This window comes from Scyliorhinus canicula, chromosome 13, assembly GCF_902713615.1.
Source record: "Scyliorhinus canicula chromosome 13, sScyCan1.1, whole genome shotgun sequence".
NCBI classification, from domain to species: Eukaryota; Metazoa; Chordata; class Chondrichthyes; order Carcharhiniformes; family Scyliorhinidae; genus Scyliorhinus; species Scyliorhinus canicula.
The window spans coordinates 21,010,746-21,032,854 of record NC_052158.1 but is presented as its reverse complement, the minus strand read 5'-3'; the positions used below and the strand labels follow the sequence as shown (position 1 = coordinate 21,032,854).

Genomic DNA, 22,109 nt, shown 5'->3' with positions numbered 1-22,109 from the left:
ACTCAAACCTGTGGTCTGACTGTCTGTATGTGAAAATGTATACACCCAGCTTGGAAATGATGGAAAGGGAACATTTACTCATGAATTTTAACATCACAATGTAATTTATTAAATCAAGTAAATGATTGATGAAGCAGGCACAATTATTTGAAATTAAATAAACTTTCATGTGGCTATGTTACCCTTGATCGGAGTTTCTACAAACATGGACGGTGGTTGTAAAAGAAGGCCACTTTCCTACCACCTTCTCAAAGATATTTATAAATGGACAATAAAAATAAAAATACCTATGTTATATATGAGAAAGCTTTTTTGAAAATCTGTTCCTTCTTTAGCAATCTGATACTGGCTGACTTTCAGGATGAACTGTTGTCAGACACGTGAGTTGTCCGTATCACTCAATAGTGGACGATTAGCTTCAGAAGGGGTTGTCTGTTGAAAAAGCACAAGCACAGCTACAGGTATTCATTGCTCATTATCATATAAAATGTGCAGCAAATTCTGGAGTACTCCAGATTCAGGAATGTGATTCAGGAATGTGAATGTAAGTGTAGAACCCAAATGGGAGAGACAAGAACACATGCAGGTTTATTGCTATGTACACAGGACTACGAATGACTATGATCCTCTCCGCGAAGAGCCACCCTCACTGACCTGCACCCAGGTCAGGGTTTTTATATGGTTTTTCCTTGTTAAGGGGAAACCCCACCCAAAATTACCAGGGGAGTTCATACTCGGCAATGTAAGGGGGAAATGGAATGGAGCACAGTTCTTGGCCCGCCCAAGGTGGTTACAACACCAAGAACATAAGAAATGTGAGCAGGTTTAGGCTATTTTCCCCCTTGAACGTTCTCTGCCATTAAATAAGATTGTCACTGATCTGATTTTTTTAGAACAGTACAGCACAGAACAGGCCCTTCGGCCCTCAATGTTGTGCCGAGCCATGATCACCCAACTCAAACCCACGCATCCACCCCACACCCGCAACCCAACAACCCCACCCCCCCCCACCCCACCACCAACCTTACTTTTTTTTAGGACACTACGGGCAATTTAGCATGGCCAATCCACCTAACCCGCACATCTTTGGACTATGGGAGGAAACCGGAGCACCCGGAGGAAACCCACGCACACACGGGGAGGACGTGCAGACTCCGCACAGACAGTGACCCAGCCGGGAATCGAACCTGGGACCCTGGAGCTGTGAAGCATTTATGCTAACCACCATGCTACCGTGCTGCCCGATGGTGGCCTAAGCTTCCCTGTTTGCCAACGATAACACCTGTCACCCTTGTCAATTAACAATCTGTCCAGCTCAGTCTTGAATATATTTAATCACCCAGACTTCACTGCTTGCTGAGGAAGTGAGTTTGAAACACTAGTGATCGTGTGTGAGAGAGAGATAGAAAACCCTCCCCTCTGGCTTAAATGGGAGAACTCTGACTGGTAAACATTACTCACAATTTCTAGACTCACCCATGAGGGGAAACATTTCAGCATTTTTGTCATTGGGTCAAAGTCCCGGAGGTCCCTCCATAACAGCACTGAAGATGGACTGAAACGGTTTTAGAAAGTGATTAACACCACCTTCTCAAAAACAAACAGGGGTGGGCAGTCAATGCTGGTTTACCCAGTAATGCCTTCATCCAGTGAAAGAATAAAAATAATGCTCCAGTTGAAGACAAGCCAGTGTTTTATACAGGTTTAATATGGCTTCTTACTTTTGTACTCAATGCCCTTATTCATAAAGCCCAAGGTGTTGGTTGTGCATTGACTGAACTATGATCTGTGTTGCCACTGCCAATAATTTGTGCAGATATAAACCCAGATCTCACTGTTTGTGAACCCAATTCAGAATTGTACCCTTCACTTTATGTTGTCTCTCTGCATTCTTCTAATCAAAATGAATCTAAAGAGTATATAAAGAGGAAGAGAATAGCTAAAGTAAATGCTGGCCGTTTAGACGATACTGCTGAGGTAATAATGGGGAACAGAGATGGCAGAGGCACTGAACAAATATATTACCTCTGTCTTCATGATAGAGGATAATAAACATTTTGCAAGAACTGCAGTTAATGCAGAGGAACGTAGTGCAATAACCATCACGAGGGAGAAGGTATTGAATAAACTAATGGTACTAAAGGCAGATGAGTCTCATGGACCTGATGTCCTGCACCCTAGGATATTAAAAGAGGTGACAGCAGAGATAGTGGATGCATTGGTTATGATATTTCAAAATTCCCAGGATCCTGGAAACATTCCGGTGGGTGGGAAACACACTAATGTAACTCCCCTATTCAAAAGGCGAGAAAGGCAAAAAGTAGGAAACAATAGATCGGTTAGCTTGACCTCTGTGGTGGGGAAGTTGCTGGAATCAATCATTAAGGAGGAGACAACTGAACATTTTGAAAGACAAAGCTCAATCCTGGTTTTATGAAGGGTAAGTAACGCTTGACAAATATGTTGAGTTCTTTTAGAATGTAACCAGCAAGGTGGATAATGGGGAACTTGTGGATGTGGTATATCTAGGCTTCCAGGAGGCGTTTGACAAGGTGCCACATAAAAGATTGATCCGGAAGGTGAGAATATAGGAGGTTAGGGGTAGAATACTATATTGGATTGAGGATTGGCTGACTGACAGAAAGCAGAGGGTGGGGTTAAATGGGTCCCTCTCTGGCTGGTGCACTGTAACTAGCGGGTGCCGCAGGGGTCAGTCCTCGGACTTTAACTGTTTACAATCTGTATAAATAATCTTCCAGCAGGGACAGAGTGTAACATAGCAAAATTTACATCTGATGCTAAAATAGGTGGCAAAGCAAGCAGTGAAGGGATACAGATTTTACAGACAGATATAGATAGGCTAGGAGATTCAGCCAAAATTTGGCAGATGGAGTTTAATGTGAATAATTGTGAGGTTATCAATTTTGCTGAAAAAATAGTCAGGCAAATTATTAACTGAATGGAAAGCAGATCCAAAATGTCTGGGCAGAGGAATCTGGGTGTCTTTGTGAATCACAGAACGTCAGTATGCAGGTACAAAATGTAATAAGCAAGGCAAATGGAATGCAAGTGTTTATTGCAAAAGGCCTGGAGTATAAAAGTAGAGAAGTGTTGTTGCAATTGTATCGGGTGTTGGTGAGACCACATTTGGTCCAGATTTGGTCTCCTTATTTGAGGAAGGATGTGGTGACATTGGAAGAAGTTCAGAGGAAGTTCACCAGATTGATTCCGGGGATGAAGGGGTTGACGTAAGAATAGAGATTAAACAGTTTGGGCTTATACTCACTGGAGTTTAGAAGGATGAGAGGGGATCCGATCAAGGCGTATAAAATACTAAAAGGGATTGATAAAGTAAATGTAAACCAAATATTCGCCCTTGTGGGGCAATCTAAAACATGAGGTCACAGATATGGGCTGAGAGACGGTAAATTTAAAACCGAGGTGAGGAGGGACTAATTCTCGCAGAGGGAGGTGAATTTGTGGAATTGTGGAATTCGCTGCCCCATAGTGCGGTGGAGTCAGAATCATTAAATGGTTTCAAGAGGGAGATGGATATATTTCTGATATAAAATGGGTTAAAGGGATTTGGGCAACAGATGGGGAGGTGGATTTGAGACCAGGAAGAGATCAGCAATGATCTGATTGAATGGCAGAGCAGGCTCGAAGTACTGAATTGCCTACTTCTGCTCCTAATTCCAATATTCCTATGTTACACCTCCTTTCACTTCAATAATAAATCTCCATTCTCAAATTCCTGGCAACTCTTTTTATCCTTTCCTGGTGTGAATGCCGATATTGTGAAATTACTTATATCCATGCCAGATGGGACAGAAAATTAACATTTACCCTGGAATTTAAGCTAATGATACAATTCAGAAGCTTAACTAAATTAATCAAATTAGAAATACAATTCATAAAAGTACAATAACGTGCTGAGTGCACTTACCTCCCTGTCATAGTTCCTATCTGGTCTTTCCTCGCTGCGTTCATTTTGACTTCCTATCAACACTGTCCTCTCATCAGGCAACTGTTGAGCAGTTCTCTGTGTCAATGGTGAATGATCATCAGTTTCACTGGAGGAACTCTCCTGTGAAAGTACAGCCAAATGTAAAATTGTGAACTTTAACAACTTGAATCATGCAAACCCAAATTCCCTTAATGCTAGTTATCATGTGAAACATCCAGTCAGTACTGGGGCACTAGTGGCACTGAACTGTGTATCCTTAGTCAATACTCCTTCTGCACAATGATTACTATAAAGGTGCAATATCAGCTAATAAGTGAAGATATTCTCATATTGTGGCAATGAGTGAAAGAGTATGAAATTATTCCAGCGGAGTTGGTAGTGAAGTCATCAACATTTTGTCACCCACCTCTGTTTTAAAGGTCCTCGGACCACTCCTGCTTTACCCTGCTCAGTACACATTCTATTCCCATTATAAAATTCGAGCTGTGATCACAGCCCCTCGCCACCTCAAAAGAGGCTAAGTGCTTTCTGCTGAGCAAAAGAGGAAGTGTAAGTAATTAGCCCCTTCTGATGAGGTGAGAGTCTAGCAATCATAGCTAGATATTTATAAACATTGTACTTAGCATCAAAGCAGGGTACTTGAGATGGAGTCAAGTGTGGAGGGAAATATCAATAAACAATCCAGACACCTGCTGTGTGGAAGCTATTAACCTGTCAATCACATGCTAGTAAAAGCTATTGCTTTTGAAATTGACTGGATGCCTTGCTGATCAAAAGATCTGAGGAAGTTTAAAGACTTTTAATGTGGTTTGGCCTTTGGAGAAAGCTTCTGAAACCTGTAACAGCTGCTGCCTGAGGCAGCAGATGTGAGGGAAGGGTAAGTGCATAGTCAGTGATTTTTATCTCTTTTGCTTGGATAGCCCTTCAGCTTTCAGACGGGGTCACTATTGAGGGTCTTTGACAGGGGTTTCTGATGGGGGTCTCTGTTGGGCATCTCTGATGGGGTGTTTAATGGGGAGGTGTGATGGGAGGGGTCTCATGGTGGGGCTGGGGAGAGGTTAAGGCACCCCCATCTATGTGGGCTGTGGGGGGGGGGGGGGGGGTGACCTGTTATTCTCATGGTGAGGAGAAAATGACTCATCTGGATGAGGGGTTGGGGGGGGGGGGGTCTCCATGTCAGTGGGGAGTCAGGATCTACTTTGTTGGAGGGGGCATCCTGACAATGGCCGCTTGGATCCGGCTGCCTGCTCAAAATGGCGGCCCAATAACGGACCTCCAACTGAATCCAGCAGGTTGCCCGAAACTATGCAGGGCCAGGGAATGAGAATAGCTCCCAACATCGGCGGAGACCAGGAGCGATTTTTGGCCGGCGGAAGAAGTCGGGGCGCGATTCTCTGGGAAAATTTCATAGTGCTGTAGTGAGTGGGAATTGCTGTGAGTTTCCCAGGCTCAGCAACGCTATTCAATGTTAATTGGCCCACTTAACGAGACCTCACGGGCTTCTTGCCTGAAATGCCGGCTCACCTTCTGATTTACCGTGACTGCGCTCGCCAGCCCCCTGCTAACATGGTCGGGTAGCACTTAAGCTGCACTTGCTCCGACAACCCCAACGAGCTCATAATAATGGTGCTGAGGAGACCAGCCCTCAAGATTTGGTGCTGCTGACCTGGGGAGGCTCCTGGACATGGTGGAGGGATGTCCTGTTCATCCGGGATCCAGGAGGGTGAGTTAAAGGATCTTAGGGCACCGAAGGGAGGAAGGGGATGCTGGGTGCTAACCTGGATCCATTCCATGGAGTGACGACAGTGGCCACCAACTCCCCCTAGTTGCACCCATATGATGAGGCCACATCGCGCAGGCAGCATACGGGACAGGGCGGCACGGCTGTTCATGTGCCGCCCACAAGTTAGCCGGGGCCCTCCGGTCGTAGAGCCCCCAGAGGACGCTCGCCAGGGGAACCCAGGGTTTTACGATGAGGTAAGCAGCTGGCTGCCTCCACCTCAGCTGTGCACCCTGGGGAAGCACCAAGACGTAGTTGTAGATCTAGGAAGGCCAAGCACGTTGAGCATCACTGAGGGCACCGAGGCAGGGGGAGAGGAGGTGGGGGTTAGGTAGTGGGTGGGGAGGGGCTGGGGTTGGGTGGGTGGCACTATTGGGAAAGGGACAGCACATTGAACAACTTTTTGCACAACCATTATGTTGCCTTCTTCACTTTCTTATGCAATGCATGCTGGCACCCGGTCCTTTTGCCCATCTCTCCACCCCCCACCCACCCTCTGGCCGGGGTCCCATCCCCGGAGCTGGGTCCCAGCCCCTGGCTGTTTGTATGTTGGCTGCCGCGTTTGTGGTGTTGCCTCCCGCTGCGTTCAGGCACACACCTCGGTGGGAAATGTTAAAGGTCAATGCTCACAATCTGGTGAACATCACACATCTAACGATGTAGATCAGCTGGAGGCAGGATCTCCCAGGCAAGACAGCAGTGGGAGGACTACTGGATCCCAGCCTGATGCTGAGCCTATGTAACAGGTTTACCCGGAGCTAATGGAGAGGTTTGGAATCAGCCAGGACATTCAGAGGGAGATGTCAATGTCATTCCAGCAGATGCATAGCTGCTTGGAGGGGTCCCAGAAGCTATGGGCGCAGGAGATGTCGCCAGTATTGTGTGACACCTAGGCCACACTGCTAGTGAGGCGACCGCAGTGGAGAGTCTGGTGCACGATGTCAGCACCATTAGTGAAGGTGTCCAAGACAATGCACAGTCGATAACGGCAATGACAGAATGTCTGACTTGATGGGGGATGTGACCCAGTCCCAGGCTGACCTTGATGTGGTTCTGCGGGACATGTCCCGCTCTCAGATGGGAATGGCCGAGGCGCTGCGGAGCTTGTCCCAGTTACAGATGGGCAGGGCCGAGGCGCTGCAGAGCATGGCCCAATTACTGAGGAGCATTGCCCACGGCATCGACACGATGGTGCAGACCATGGAGAACTGCCAGTGTTGGCAGAGTCAAATGATGCAGGAGCACCAGGTGCTGGAACCAGATGCCCTCCATCCCATGGTGAACCACAGGGCCCTATGGGCACCAACTAGGAGGAAGGGGCGCTGGGTGGCAGGCCGGATCTAACCCATGGAGTGGGAAAGGTGGCCATCAGCTCCCCCTGAGTCCCACCCCTCTGATGAGGCCGCGTCTTGCAGTCAGCACACAGAACAGGGTGCCATGGCTGAGCATGTGCCACCGAGGAGTGCGCCAGGGCCCTTCGGCCCCACAACCCACAGAGGATGCCTGTCAGGGGCATCAAAGGCCACAGGACAAGGTAGCAGCTGACTTCCTCCACTGACGTGCATCATGGGGAGACATCTGGATGTTGTGGTAGAGCTAGGAACGCCAAGCACATCAAGAGGGAAGGGGGTGGTGGCATAGGTAGGGGTTGGGAATGGGGTTGGAAGGGTAGGGGCGGCACCATCAGGAGAGTAGGGAATTGTTACACAGATTAAACACCCTTGTGCACATCCATTATGACGCCTCTGTCACATTCGTCCGCAAAGCGGGCTGACCTCCGAACCCCTGGCCCATTTCTCCAGGCATCTCCTCCTCCCCTTGGCACCTACCCATCCTCCGGCCACGGAAATGTCCCCGGAGCTTTGTCTGATCTCCTGGGTGTTTGGATGTTTCCTGCTGCGTGTGTGGTGCTGCCTCCCGCAGTGTTCAGGCACAGTGTCCATGCATCAAGGTGCGATTGGAATGCGAGGCAATGGCTCCCACATGCTACATGGCCCGTCCACCCACAGGAATTCCCTTGGCGTGAGTGAAGTGCTGACTTAACCACGATTGCCAATTCCCTGTCAGCAATAGCCTTCAGCTGCACGGCCAGAGGCTTCGGCAGTCGACGGGGGTTATGGGTGGTTAGTGGGGCAGATGGGCAGGAGCAAGGGTAGCCCCCAGAATGGGTACACATGATCCAGGGTTGGCCTGGTGGTGCAACGGCGGCTGCACCCCAGCACCCTCCTCTCCACCCTCCCATGGTGGCTCACCCTTGCGGAATGTCTTCCTACGCCCAGACGAGGGTTCCCCCGCAGGAAGTCCAGCTCTTTACCTGCGAGCAAAGAATGCTACTCACCTCCTTGGCTCCCCGCAGGAGCCAGTCCGCCAGGTTCACGTATTTCAAAAGGAGTACTAATCGGCACCAACGTGAGCACTTGCTGGGGAGGCCACTGAATGAAGGGAGGCTGTTGGATATGAGGTGGCTCTTGTTAAATGTATGGAAATAGGGCTTAAGTGCTGATAATTGATTTCTCGCCTGTGGTGAGATTCCAAATTCGCAGACGGGATTCGCAGGCCGGTTGGATCGCAACTGTTTGGCTCCCGGCTTGGTTCCTGTTTTTGGCCTCTTCCGCTATTCACCAGCCTCGTTACGCTTGAGGGCGAGTGTAACAAGGCTGGAAGATCATGCCCTTCGTCTTCAAGATGGAGAATCCAGGCCCAAGTGTATGGTTGCAGAAAGTCTGGAGTGTCCCCTATTTCTAACCTATACAGACATTGTTGTCCCCATCGCCCCTTATCACAGCTTTGCAGTCATTTGTCACATAGTGCAGTGGACGTGCTGTAATCTGCTCACTTGCACATCCCCTTCACTAATATTCAGTTCTGAAAACATGTTTGAGATGGGCTAATTTCTGCACTAACGTCCAATCTGCCGGGTTTCTATACACTTACTATTCTCCTGAAGTTGCTGTTTGTCGACCTGACCCAATGAAAAATCATGAAATGAGATCTCACTGGCGAGAATCCCATTTCCTGACTCTCAGGATATTTCACACTCGCATCACCATTTCCAGCAAGAGCAAAATGGCCCATCACATCTCAAATACTAGGTGCAGTTTTGGACTCCTTATTTAAGAAAACATGCAAATGCATTACTGGCTTTTCTGAGGAGCTTTACTGAAGTGGAATGAGCGGGTTGTCTTATAAGGAAAGGTTGGACATGCTGACCGTGTAACCAGTGGGGTTTTGAAGAGTTTGGGGTGACTTGATTGAAACATAAGTTCCCGAATGGTCTTGTGGATGTGGAAAAGATGTTTTCTCTTGTGGGTGAGTCCAAAACCATGGGGCACTGTTATATTTAAGGCGGAGGTAGATGGATTCTTGTTAGGCAAAGGAATTAAAGGTTATAAGGGGTAGATAGGAATGTGCAACTGCAAATACAATCAAGTAAGCCATGTTCTTGTTGAATGAGAGCTGGCTCGAGGGGCCAAATGGTCTACTACGGCTCCTATTTCGTATGTTCATAAGTTTGAAGAGGGACGAGGTGCAAGTTAAATCAGATTGTGGGCTGTCTGCCAGCTACTGCCCCACCACTGACCCTACCATATTTGTATCAGTAGAATGAATAGCGTTGGGAAGCCAGCCAATCATTGATCAATTGAGGCCCTCAATTCACAATTGGTACCTACTTCAGAGTCTCATCCCATTCCCGCTCTGACTGAACCAGCGTTGTGAAGTGACCCTCGACAAGTGCCCAGCCGAGAACATGTAGAAGGCAGGTGGTTGGTGTCCCTCCTTCATCGACAGGCACCGCCACAGGCTGCTGGTTCCCCTTCCCCAATGGCCTGTCAATCCTTGAACAACATTCCCCTTACTCTGATGTCCACTTGCTTTGCCGAGACATGTAGCCCAAAACCTCACCAAATTCCAAAGTTCCAATCTAGTGCTGCACGTTTCCTTCAGGCCTCTGATTGGAACCTTACTGAAGCAGGATTGTCTGTTCCTGAGGTGTAGAGGTTCCGACATCTGGTCATTGGCCATAAAAAGGCTGTGAGGCAGTAATTATGCTACTGAGTAGCTTCTTCTTGCCTCCAGGTTGTCTGAGTGTTCCTGTTCTGAGGCTCCTGTGACCAACACGTGATCTAAATAAACTGCCTCACACCGCAACCCTCACATGATTTCCATTACGTGCTGAAATATTACACAGGTAGAGAACACTCTGAATGGCCGCTGTGTATACTTGTATAGATCCCTGTGTGCATTGATGGTAATATATTTGTGGGAAGCCGGATCCAACCCGAGCTGCAAATATGTGTGGCTCATATTGAGCTTCATAATGAAAGCCCATCTTAAAGCTCCGTGTAGAGATCCTCACTGCGGGGCATGGGGTAGGCGTCCAACCGTGAAGCTGTGTTTACTGTCAATTTGTAAACCCTGCATAAATGGACCCTTTAGTCCGGCTTCTTTACCAGTGTCACCAGTGCTGCCCAATGATATATAAGGTTTCTAATTGAACTCATCAAATCTAGAGCAGGAGGAGGCCATTTGGCCCATCAAATCTGCACTGCGCCTTGCAAACAGCACCCTACTTAAGCCCATACCTCCACCCCACCCCACAACTCAGCAACCCCACCTAACTTTTGCACACTCAGGGGCAATTTAGCATGGCCAATCCACCGAACCTGCACATCTTTGGACTGTGGGAGAAAACTGGAGCACCCGGAGGAAACCCACGCAACCACGGCGAGAACGTGCAGATTCCACACACAAACAGTGACTTAAGCCATCGAACCCGGTCTCTGGCGCTGTGAAGCAACTGTGCTAAAGACTGTGCTATCGTGCTGCCCCACAATACTTTAAACCCAAGGTTTGCAATCACTGTTGAATTCAATCAAATGTCTTCTGTCCGACCGCGGAGACCCCTGTCCCAGAGTCCAATTCCATATCGAGCAGATGCCTGTGAACTTGCACTGCGATCTTTATGGGGGCCACTTGGGGGCTGTCACATATGCATGAAGTCATCTTCCACTTCTAGTTCATCCAGATGGAAGGTACATGCCCTGGGCTGACGCCGACCTCTACCGAGGCATCTGGATCTCTGGTTCACCTGAGTCCTGCGCTCATGCCAGGGCTGGTGACCATCAACCCCATATCGACCAGGCTCCCCTTCTACAGTCTCCGGTGATATCGCCCGCCGGGATGGCTCTTCCTTTGTCCATGGGTGGGGTCTTTACCGTGCTCAGTCCGGGCAGGGCGGCGGTCCGAGGTCGGGCCCCTCGGGCAATCATCTCCACCCCCTGTATCTCCTGCACTCCAAGCTCTGCACTTTCCCAGGACAGCGCAATCTCAATGAGTCAGGGAAGGTTCGGCTCGCAGTTTCTGCGAAATGGCCGCATTTTGAATGCCTTAAACCGTTCGCACATTTCAGACAGGGTGGTGCCATATTCACAGAATTCCACAATTTTTCATAATCTCGAAAAACACCCGCTGATGGACTCACCCGGGTCCTTTGTACAGTATTAAAATGATACGGCTGTACTATACAGACAGGGTTTGATTAAAATGCTGCCCCACTGACTCTATGAGCTCATCAAACGTTTTTGGGCACGATTCTCCCAAAAAATTTCAAAATTAATTTGTGGCGTGATTTTCAGGGAGTTTCTTCCTGGCGAGTTCCCAACCGCGATTCAATGGCACAAGTCACTTTTTTTGGCCCTGGGGAGGTGAGTCCACACTTAGACTGAAATTCTCCGTTGGCAGATTCTCCACTCCGCCAGCAGTGAACCCACACCTGTGGGTTTCCCGGTGACGCGGGGTGGCCACAATGGAAAAGCCCATTGACCGGCTGTCGGAACGACGGATCCGGCTGCCAGCGAGGGCGCGCCACACAGGAAAATGCAGCTGGCAGACCGGAGAAACCCGTGCTTAGAATTTGTTTTCGCACTGGGGAGCTGAACCCCGAGATCGTGCTGCCATTTTGAAAGGGTGCCCCAAACTCTAAATCAGCTTGTCCTCCCACCCATGGGCAATATCACCCCTCACACACATGGGCCTTACCCCACACCACACCAAGTAAGGACACCCTGCTATGGGGGCCCAGGCCCACCCATGCCACTTACAGGCCCCTCCCCTTCTAGGACCCCAACCCATCACCCACCCAAATTCTGAGCCTGCACACCCCACCCTTCAAACCCTCCACCCACCTTTCATGGTCATGACACCCTTGGGCCCTGACTCTAGGCAGTGACACCCTGGCACTTGCGCACACTTGCACTTCAACCGTGGCACCCAGGCAGTACTCCGACCAGCTTGGCAGTGCCGCCTAGACACCTTGGCAGTGCAAGGGTGGCAGTGCCAAGGTGCCCACGTTCCAGCGTAATGGTCAGGTAGCCACCCTGCACTGACCATGACCACCCAGGGGTCTCCAATGGGCCAGGAGAATCCACAGGTACTGTTCCAATTGGTGCACGTTTGTGTGGACCAGTGCTGAATGGCACCTGGGTGAACTCGCTGATAGTCGGGTTAAAACTAGCTTTCGACGAGCGCTATTTGATCACGATATTATGGTGTGATTCTGACTCCAACACCTCGCTGGACTTGGATGGATCCCGTGAGGCTTGAACATTTCCAGAAAACCCACGAAAGGCCTCTTCCGGCCTCTGGGGTCACAGGGCATGTAAGGCTCCGTATCACTCCAAACAGGCAGTGAGCAATCTGACTTATCCGGTGGTCATACTCTGCAATATTGTTACCCAGAAGAAGTAATGTGTCCGCTGTGTGTGCTCATTCCAATCATCCAGTCTGGCATCAAACATGTCCAAACATCCAAAAAGAGGCATGATGAAAGAAAATTTCCAACCTGTATCCAATGGAGACTTTGTAGGCAGCTCAGCAGCTTCAAGAGCTATCCAGTTTTTATCCTTGTCACCACCGAGTTCTTTGAAAATAAACTTAGGGCGCGATACCCTAACTGTTGTAATGAGCGGGAATTCATGGTGCTTGGTCTAGTGAGGCCGGCAACGACATTCAATGTTAATTGGTCCACTTGACAAGACCTCACGGGCTTCTCATTGCAAATGAAGGCTCCCCAGCTGATCCGCCAAGACTGTGCTCACCAGGTCCCCACTAACTAGATGGAGCTCCACTTAGTCAGCCAAACCCAGCCACTCGCAACAATGTCGTCCAGGAGACTCCTCCCCAAGATTTGGGGACACTGACCTTGTCCTTGGGAGCTGTTAAAGACTATGGTGGCCAGGAGGGATGTCCTGTTCCCCCGTGGATCCAGGTGGGTCAGCCGCAGGGCAGCTAGTGCCGCCTGGGATGAGGTGACAGTGGCAGTGAGCTCAGGGAGTGTGATCAGGAGGACTGTCCTCTAGTGAAGGAAGAAAGTCAATGACCTACACCGGGCAGCCCGAGTGAGTGGACAGCAATGCCCCCACCCTCCCCCAACCGTTGTGAGTCTGACCCGCTACTGTTGCTCGCAAGGACAGAGATTTGGCCCTCAGCCAAATCTCCCATTCGCAGCAACGTGACTGGAGAATCTTGTTGCTGTAAACGGATGAAGAATCCTGACCTTTGTGTCCAGAATAGTGAGGGGTAACTTAATTCATACAAGATCCTGAATGGTCATGCCAAGTGGATGTGGAAAAGATGTTCCTTCTTGTGGGTCACTCCAGGACCATGGGGCAATGTTTAAAAATTAGGAGGTGCCCCTGTAGGACAGAGATGAGTAGAATTTCATCTCAAAAGCTTTGGCGGGTTTGAGTATTTTTTATGGCAGAGGTAGATGGATTCTTGTTAGGTAAGGGAATCAAAGGATATCGGGGCAGATAGAAATGTTGAACTGCAAATGCAAACAGATCGACTATGATCTTGTTGAATGGCTGAGCTGGCTTGAGGGGCTGAATGGTCTACTTCAGCTCCTATTTCGTATGTTGATGAGATTGAAGAGGGGAGTGGTGCAAGTAAAATCAGCTTGTGGGCTTAATGCCACCTACTGGCCTACCACTGTCCCCACCATATCTTTACCAGTGGAATCAGTAGAAAGGACAGTCAGTGCACCAGTGGCTAATGGAGGCCCTAAATCCTCAACCCAAGGGCGGGATTCTCCAATTTCATCCATGGTGGGACTCACTGCAAGCATGAACAGTGAATTTTTGCATTCCAGATTCAGCCAATGTCTTCTTTAGGGTTTCAACGTGCTGCCGCTGTGTTTGAGCCAGCTTCAGACATTATCCTGGGCCATGTGCCAAGCCAAGGCTTCCCTCCTGGCACCAAGCAAGTGGTGGGTGTCCTTCCTTAAGGGGCCCTTTGAGCTCATCGACTGGAACCCCCACAAGCTGCTGGTTCCCCTTCCCCGATGGCCTATCAATCTCTGGATCATATTGCCCCGACTCTGGCACCTGCTTGCTTTGCCCCAGCAAGAAGCGCAAACTCTCATCAAAGTTCTAAAATCCTGATGTCGAGCCACACTCTGGTCCAAAGAACTGGAGAGCGACAGGCCTCTGATTGGAAGCTCACTGAGGCAAGACTGCCTCTTCCCGCCTCTGGTCATTAATCATCAAATGTATGCTGGACGTTGTTGTTTTACTGACTATCTGTCGTGGGGATAGGGAGATGAGTGCAGAGGGGGCGGTGATGACGATGGTAGTGCTCAATCCCATTAAATCAAACCCAATGTCTGAATATCTGTTGTGAAATTGTGTACCCCAAGCATTGAGGGACACGAAGGGGAATATTTTTCTTGAATGTTAACTACATTACAATACACTAAATAAATTAAACGATTGTAATTATTAGCAGTTCAATAAATTGTAATGAGGTTGCTATTCCCTACAATCATGGTCTGTAGCCATCTCTTCTCAAAGGCAATTACGGATGGGCAATAAAAATGCTGGCCTAACCAGGGAAGCCCACATCCATGAAAGAGTTAAAAATACATTTACATTTTGTCTTTCCTCCTCAATCTGACTCTGATTTTCAGGATGAGTGCTGCTGTCAGCTGGTTGTCGGGTGTCTGTATTTTCCAATTGTGCGGCACCAGCTTCAGGAGGGTTTGCCTGTTGAAATCACACAGTCACAGATTAAGCAGACGTTTGAACAATCCTTGCCATACAAACTTGAGGGATTGCTTATTTCTGGTTCTCATATAAAATGCCCAGGAAGTTCTGGAGTACAACCGATGCAGCAATGTGAATGTAAGAACATAAACAATAGGAGCAGGATTAGGCCATTCGGACCTCTCAACCTTGTCTTTCCCTCGCCAGCGGTAAAATCGAAGTCTGCGCCCCTCGCCGGCGGATCCATACAAAACCGTCATTTACAAGATTTGAATATCATTAGGGGGTTGGACACAGTCTGCTGCACCCTTCTGTGATGTTCTGTCCCTCTTAGGTGGAAGTCACGCGGGTGTGAATTGGTGCAAGCATTTACAACTGGGGCTTGGGCGTCACGGCTGCTGAGGAGGGGCAAGAAGGTAAGAAAACGTTTTAAACTCTCCAAAATTATCAGGCTTGCTGGAAGGTGGCTGATCAGGCCGGGGGATAGGAGCAGGGAATGACTTGCTGCCAGGTTTGTGGACTGGGGGTGTCCCCTCGTTGTTGGGGTGGCCTGGCTCAGACCCCCGTTGCTGCACTGTGCGATTTACAGGCACAACTTTGGTGCTACTTACAGGCCCCTGGCTGTTCACCCTGCTGACCGCTCATTGTGTCCTGTTTACGCTCTGGGAGCCTCTGGTCAGGCGGGAACCCACCCAGGCCCCACTCTGGAAACCTCAGCCCCCAGCTGACCCATTAGGGGCAGCACGGTAGCATGGTGGTTAGCATAAATGCTTCACAGCTCCAGGGTCCCAGGTTCGATTCCCGGCTGGGTCACTGTCTGTGCGGAGTCTGCACATCCTCCCCGTGTGTGCGTGGGTTTCCTCCGGGTGCTCCGGTTTCCTCCCACAGTCCAAAGATGTGCGGGTTAGGTGGATTGGCCATGCTAAATTGCCCATAGTGTCCTAAAAAGTAAGGTTAAGGGGAGTTGTTGGGTTACGGATATAGGGTGGATACGTGGGTTTGAGTAGGGTGATCATTGCTCGGCGCAACATTGAGGGCCGAAGGGCCTGTTCTGTGCTGTACTGTTCTATGTTCTATGTCTATGTTCTATGGGTGTGACTAGTGTCCCACCAAGTTCAGTCTCTCCTCGGAAGGGCATCCCACAGCAGGGGAAGCAGGGGAATAGCAGAGCCCACCCCAAACAAAGGACTCTTGCACAGTGGCACGTGGCACACTCACTGGCACACTGCCATTCTCAGGGCAGAGGCCTCACCAGTCACACTATCCCTCAGGAGCACCAGCTGTCTCCGAGCCCTGCCTGTCTACCGCACCCCTGCTCCCATCCATCCTGACCCCGGTCAGGTTGTCACAACTTGTGTGTCACACCCCGCACCCACCACACTGCCGCTAACTTCCCAGCAGAATCACACTTCCCTCACTCACCCCCATCTGTAGGATCTACCCAAACATGGAGGCAATTACTGTCACACAGTGACCTTCTCCGCCACACAACCAGGTGTCACCCAGCTGGCAGAATAACACATGGCCCACCCAGTAAGGAAACCCACAGTAGATCCCACTGGAGGAATCAGGGCTGGGGCTACAGTGACTATCACAGGCACGGTTTGCGGCAGCCACCGGTACCCCCGTTGACAGGGATGGGTGGTGAGGGTAGAGGCTTTCCATGTCACTGGCCCAGTACCACTCACAAACGGGGGCACGGTGCAGTGCAGACGGCAACATATCCAGGGGGCTGTGTGAGGGGTAGGGGAGGGGATTGTTTGCGGAGAGCGTCATGAGGATGGAGCAGCAGTACAACTCAGGATGACTGTCACCTTTTCATGTTGGATTGTCACAGGAATACTCATCTTGGTAACATCATAGAATCCCGACGGTGTAGAAGGAGACCACTGGACTCATCGAGTCTGCACTGAACCACTAAAAGACCACCCTACCTCGGCCCAACCCCCATCTCCCCACTCAGCCCTTGGACACTCAGGGACAATTTAACATGGCCAACCCATCTAACCTGCACACCTGGACAGTGGAAGGAAAGCAGAGCACCCAGCCGAAACCAAGGCAGACACATGGAGGCAGTACAATATCCACACAGACTGTCACCCGAGGTCGGAATTGAACCTGGATTCCAGGCGCTGTGAGGCAGCAGCACCACCGTGTCGCCTCTGGCTTCTCTTTCCCCCCGCTGCAGAGAATGAAGTTCGGAGTACCAGCAGCTATGCTCACTATCTACCTGGCTTCAGCTGCCATTGCTGCTGCACGGAGGTTGGAGGAGCAGGACCAGCTCAGGGAAGACCCTGCAAAAGAGGAGCCTGCCCCAGAAGAGCAGCGGCTCGGTGAGGCTCAAATGCCGGCTGTTGTGCCTCCCGAATAATCCTCAAACACTCCTGCTATTGCTGGTCCACTGTCTTCCCTTCTACGCTCCTTTTCCAATCAACTCTGGGCAGCCCCTCCCTCATGTCTTTCTGGTGACCCCTATTTAATTGTAATACCGTGACATCTGATTGCAGCTTCTCCCTCTCAAACTGCAGGGTGAATTCTATCATATTGTGGTCACTGCTCCCTAAGGGTTCCTTCACCTGAAGTTCATTGCACATGCCTCATTACACATGCCTCATTACACATCACCAAATCTAGAATTGCCAGTTCCCCAGCAGGCTCTGTCACAAGCTGCTCCAAAATAACATCCCTTAGACATTCTGCAAATTCCTTTTCTTGGGATCCACTACCAACCTGATTTTCCCAGTCCACCGACATATTGAGGTCCCCCATGATTAATACAATCAAGTTGTTCTTGCGCAGTGCAATGTTCGTCTGAGATTGTGCTATGTCCCGATCTTAATCTGACGTTACAGGCCTTTGGCCAAAAGAACTGGAGAGATGCGAGCCTCTGATTGGATGCTCACTGAGGCAGAACTGCCTATTCCTGATGGTTAGATATTGTCGCGTCTGGTCACTAACCATCAAATGTATGCTGGAACTTGAAGCTTATTGGGTGGGCTCCTTACTGACTGTCAGTCATGGAGACAGGGAAATGAGTACTGAGGCGGAGGTAGGAGGCAGTGATCATGCAGCATTCGATTAAATTAAACCCATGGTCTGAATATCTGTTGTGAAATTGTGTACCAGAAGATTTGAGGTGCTGGAAGGGTAACATTTTTTTCTTGAAATTTAACTATAATACAATTCACTAAATCAATTAAACGATGATAAACAGTTATAATCATTAGCAGTTCAATAAATTATAATGAGGTTCGGATCCCCGACAAACATGGACTGTAGTGGTTGAAGAGGTGGCTTCCCACCTCTTCTCGAGGGCAATTACCGATGGGCAATAAAAATGCTGGAGTGTCCCAGTGAAGCTCACATCCATGAAAGAGTTAAAAATAAATTTACATTTTGTCCTCCCTCCTCAATCTGACTCTGATTTTCAGGATGAGTGCTGCTGTCAGATGGATGTCGGGTGTCTGTATTTTCCAATTGTGCAGCACCAGCTACAGGAGGGTTTGCCTGTTGAATACACACAGTCACAGGTTAAGCAGACGTTTGAACAATCCTTGCCATGCAAACTGAGGGTCTGCTTATTTCTGGTTCTCATATAAAATGCACAGGAACTTCTGGAGTACAACCAATGCAGCAATGTGAATGTGAGAACATAAATAATAGGAGCAGCATCCGGCCATTCGGACCTTTGAACCTTGTCTTTCCCTCGCCAGCGGTAAATTCGAAGTCTGCGCCCCTCGCCAGCGGATCCATGCAAAACCGTCATTTACAAGTTTTCAATATCATTAGGGGGTTGGACACAGTCTGCTGCACCCTTCTGTGATGCTCAGTCCCTCTTAGGTGGAAGAAACGTGGGTGTGAATTGGTGCAAGCATTTACAACTGGGGCATTGGCCCCCACGGCTGCTGAGGGCGAGCAGGAGATTAAGAAACCGTTTTAAAACTGGCTAAAATTACAGGTGGCTGCTCAGCCCGGGGGCAGTAGTGGTGAATGACTTTTTGCCAAGTTTGTTGGCTCGGGTGTGCCCTCGGGATTGGGGTGTCCTGGCTCAGAGTGCCGTTGCACCACTGTGTCACTTTTTCACATGGATTGTCACGGGTATACTCATCTTGCTAATATCATAGAATCCCTAAAGTCCAGAGGGATATTATTCGGGCCATCGAGTCTGCACAGACACTTCGAAAGACCCCCCCTCCCCAGGCCCAATCCCTAGCTCTATCCCCATAACCCCAGCCAACCTTTGGACACTCAGCACCAATTCATAATGGCCAGCCCATCTAACCTGCACACCTTTGGACTGTAGCAGGAAACCGGAGCACCCAGAGCAAATCGAGGCAGACACATGAAAGACAGAACAAAATCCACACAGTCACCCAAAGTCGGAATTGAGGCTGGATTCCTAGCATTGTGAGGTAGTAGTGCTAACCACTGTGCCGCCATGGCCTTCACCATGGTGGAGGCGGAAGACATCCGCTCCCCTGCGCAAGCGCCAGTATGACGTCAGCAGCCGCTGATGCACCGGCGCATGCGCGGACGTCCGCCGGCCCGCAAACGCCTTTCGGCCCCGGCCGGCGGAGCGGGAGCCACTGCGGAGCGGGCCTAGACCCTAAAGGTTTGGAGAAGTCCGCACCTTTGGGGAGGCCCGAAGCCCGAGTGGTTCTCGCCACAATGCCGGGACCCCCCGCCCCGCCGGGTAGGGGAGAATCCCGGCCTCTGTGAATTAGGAGGATTGGGCATGATAAATTGCCCCTTTGGGTCCAGGAATGTGGTGGTATGGCTATACGGTTATGGGGATAGGCCAGGATGGACGGGTGAGTGGACATGGGGAGGCTGCTCTTTTGACGAGTCGCTGTAGGCTCAATGGTTAAATGGCCTCCTGCAATCCCGGGATTCTAGGATTCTCTGATTCTGCTATACTCTGCATTTCCGACACCTTTGATGCGCTCCCTCGAGTGAGGGGTTAGCTCTTGGCAACAAGGTTTCCCGCTGAGGTCAAGGCTTCTTTTTTAAATTTAGAGTACCCAATTATTTTTTTCCAATTAAGGAGCAATTTTGCATATCCAATCCACCTAACCTGCAGATATTTGGGTTGTGGGGGTGAGACCCACGCAGACATGGGGAGAATGTGCAAACTCTACATGGACAGTGACCCAGGGCCAGGATTTGAACCTGTGTTCTCAGCGCCATAGTCCCCGTGCTGACCACTGTGCCACATGTTGCCCTCGAGGTTATGGTTAATGACACCTGTGCGGAGGCTCCAGATCGACATGGAGAACTGTTATAATGCTGGCAATGCAGCAACCAGGAGCGTCATTGAGCGGTACATTCGCGTACTCAAGATGCACTTCGATGCCAGGACAGCTCGGGTAAGGCTCTCCAATATAGCCCCAGGAGGGTCTTGCGCATCGGGCCGACTTGCTACATCTTTCATAACATTGCGGAGCTCTGCGCAGACATGCTGGAGGAGACGGATAACGACAGGCTTCATGTAATGAGGAGGGTGAGCAGGAAAACCAGGCGTGGTGCCCGTGCTGGCAGGGCAGCTGATGCACATGTGCTCCGGGGCTGTTGTGCACAGGATAACCTCATCACCTCCCGATTTGCCAACGAAAAGATGTGACGACTGCCCTGTCCCTCCTCCCTTCACTCCATCTTCCCGATACCTCCGGAGATGGTGAGCGGATAGGGCTCACTCACTGGGAAAGCTGGCAAACAAATCATGATCACAACTCTAGCCCCGCACCCTGCCACCTCTCGCTGAGGGTGGCACCAGTTGGAACATTCAAGCGTCATGGGGGCCCTGCACCACCCCATTCTCCAGCCCACCAAAACTCCCACAACCCCCACCCAGCACAGCCTCCACACCCAACCCCAGCCCATCCCCAACATCCTTCAGACAGAGTATGGAGACAGGTGGGAATGCAGGTGAAGAAATGTTTCCTAGTCACGAGATACGTTGTTGTGCCCTTGCCACTAACACCTTTGTGCGCTTCGGCGTTCTCTAACTTTCCAATTTTACGTGGCACACTGCTCATTCTCAGTGGTACTCCAGACAACACATCTGAAGTTGAGGTCTTCTGCTGCGTGTCTCACCTTCTGACCCGTGGTGCCTTTAGCAGGCGTCTTCTTGAAGGTCGACACCTGGATGTGCCCAGCTGACCTTCGGATGACACTGGTGACGATGTGCCACCCTGTTCTGTCTGCTGCCCATCCGATGCGCCAGTGTCTGCTGGGGTGGGATTTGGAAGTGCTGAGATGTTCCAGCACCTGCCCTGTGGAAGGCACCTTTATTTCCACCACGGGGATTCGATGCCCCTCCCAGCTGCTCCATGGTCGGAGATGAGTCCGGAGTGAGCTCCAGAGGCTCCACCATCACCTAGCGCTGCCACTCCTGGAGGCCCTCTCTCATCATGCCATTGTCTCAAGGCCCTCGACTGTGGAACACTGAGACTGGTGCACATCCTTCGGCGAGTGAGACATGTTCCTCGCTGCCTCCGTCATGCCGCTCTTGCATTGTGCAATGTCCCTCTCAGACTGTGTCACATCCTGATGCTAATCTAACGTCAAATGGTAGTATTGGCCAAAAGAACTGGAGAGATGCAGGCCTCTGATTGGAAGCTCACTGAGGCAGGACTGCCTGGTTCTGAGGGATAGATGTTAGAACCTCTGGTCATTAACCATCAAATGTATGCTGACAGTTGAGGTTTTAATGGGCAGTCTGTCTGTCGTGGGGATAGGGAGATGAGTGTGGAGGGGGCGGTGACAGTGATGGCAGTGCAGCATCCCATTCAATCAAACCCATTGTCTGAAATTGTTGTGAAATTGTTTCCCCCAGGGTTTGAGCTGCTCGAAGGGGAACATTTTTTTGTTGAATTTTAACCACAATACTAAACCACTAATTCAATTAAACGATTGATAAAACAACTATAATCATTAGCATTAATCATTAGCAGTCAATGAATTATAATGAGGTTAGGATCCCCTACAAATATGGACTGTAGTGGTTCAAGAGCTGGCTCCCCACCTCTTCTCGAGGGCAATTACCGATGGGCAATAAAACTGCTGGAGTGTCCCAGTGAAGTTCACATCCATGAAAGAGTTAAAAATACATTTACATTTTGTCCTCCCTCCTCAATCTGACTCTGATTTTCAGGATGAGTGCTGCTATCAGATGGATGTCGGGTGTCTGTATTTTCCAATTGTGCAGCATCAGTTACAGGAGGGTTTGTCTGTTGAATACACACAGTCACAGATTAAGCAGACGTTTGAACAATCCTTGCCATACAAACTGAGGGACTGCTTATTTCTGGTTCTCATATAA

The 22,109-nt window shown here is 49.9% G+C and overlaps 1 protein-coding gene across 1 annotated transcript in view; it reads right to left on the bottom strand.

Annotated features, from left to right (window-relative positions):
* Window positions 1-178: 178 nt before the first annotated feature.
* The window catches only part of LOC119976515 (transcriptional activator somA-like), a 56,296-nt gene continuing 34,365 nt past the window's right edge, over window positions 179-22,109 (bottom strand). Inside the window, exons 3-7 of the mRNA XM_038817060.1 lie at window positions 21,904-22,017; window positions 18,182-18,295; window positions 14,675-14,788; window positions 3,947-4,087; window positions 179-432 (exon numbers count right to left, since the gene is read on the bottom strand). Coding sequence (XP_038672988.1) covers window positions 373-432; window positions 3,947-4,087; window positions 14,675-14,788; window positions 18,182-18,295; window positions 21,904-22,017 — 543 coding nt within the window. The 3' untranslated portion in view covers window positions 179-372. The remainder of the gene's footprint in view (window positions 433-3,946; window positions 4,088-14,674; window positions 14,789-18,181; window positions 18,296-21,903; window positions 22,018-22,109) is intronic.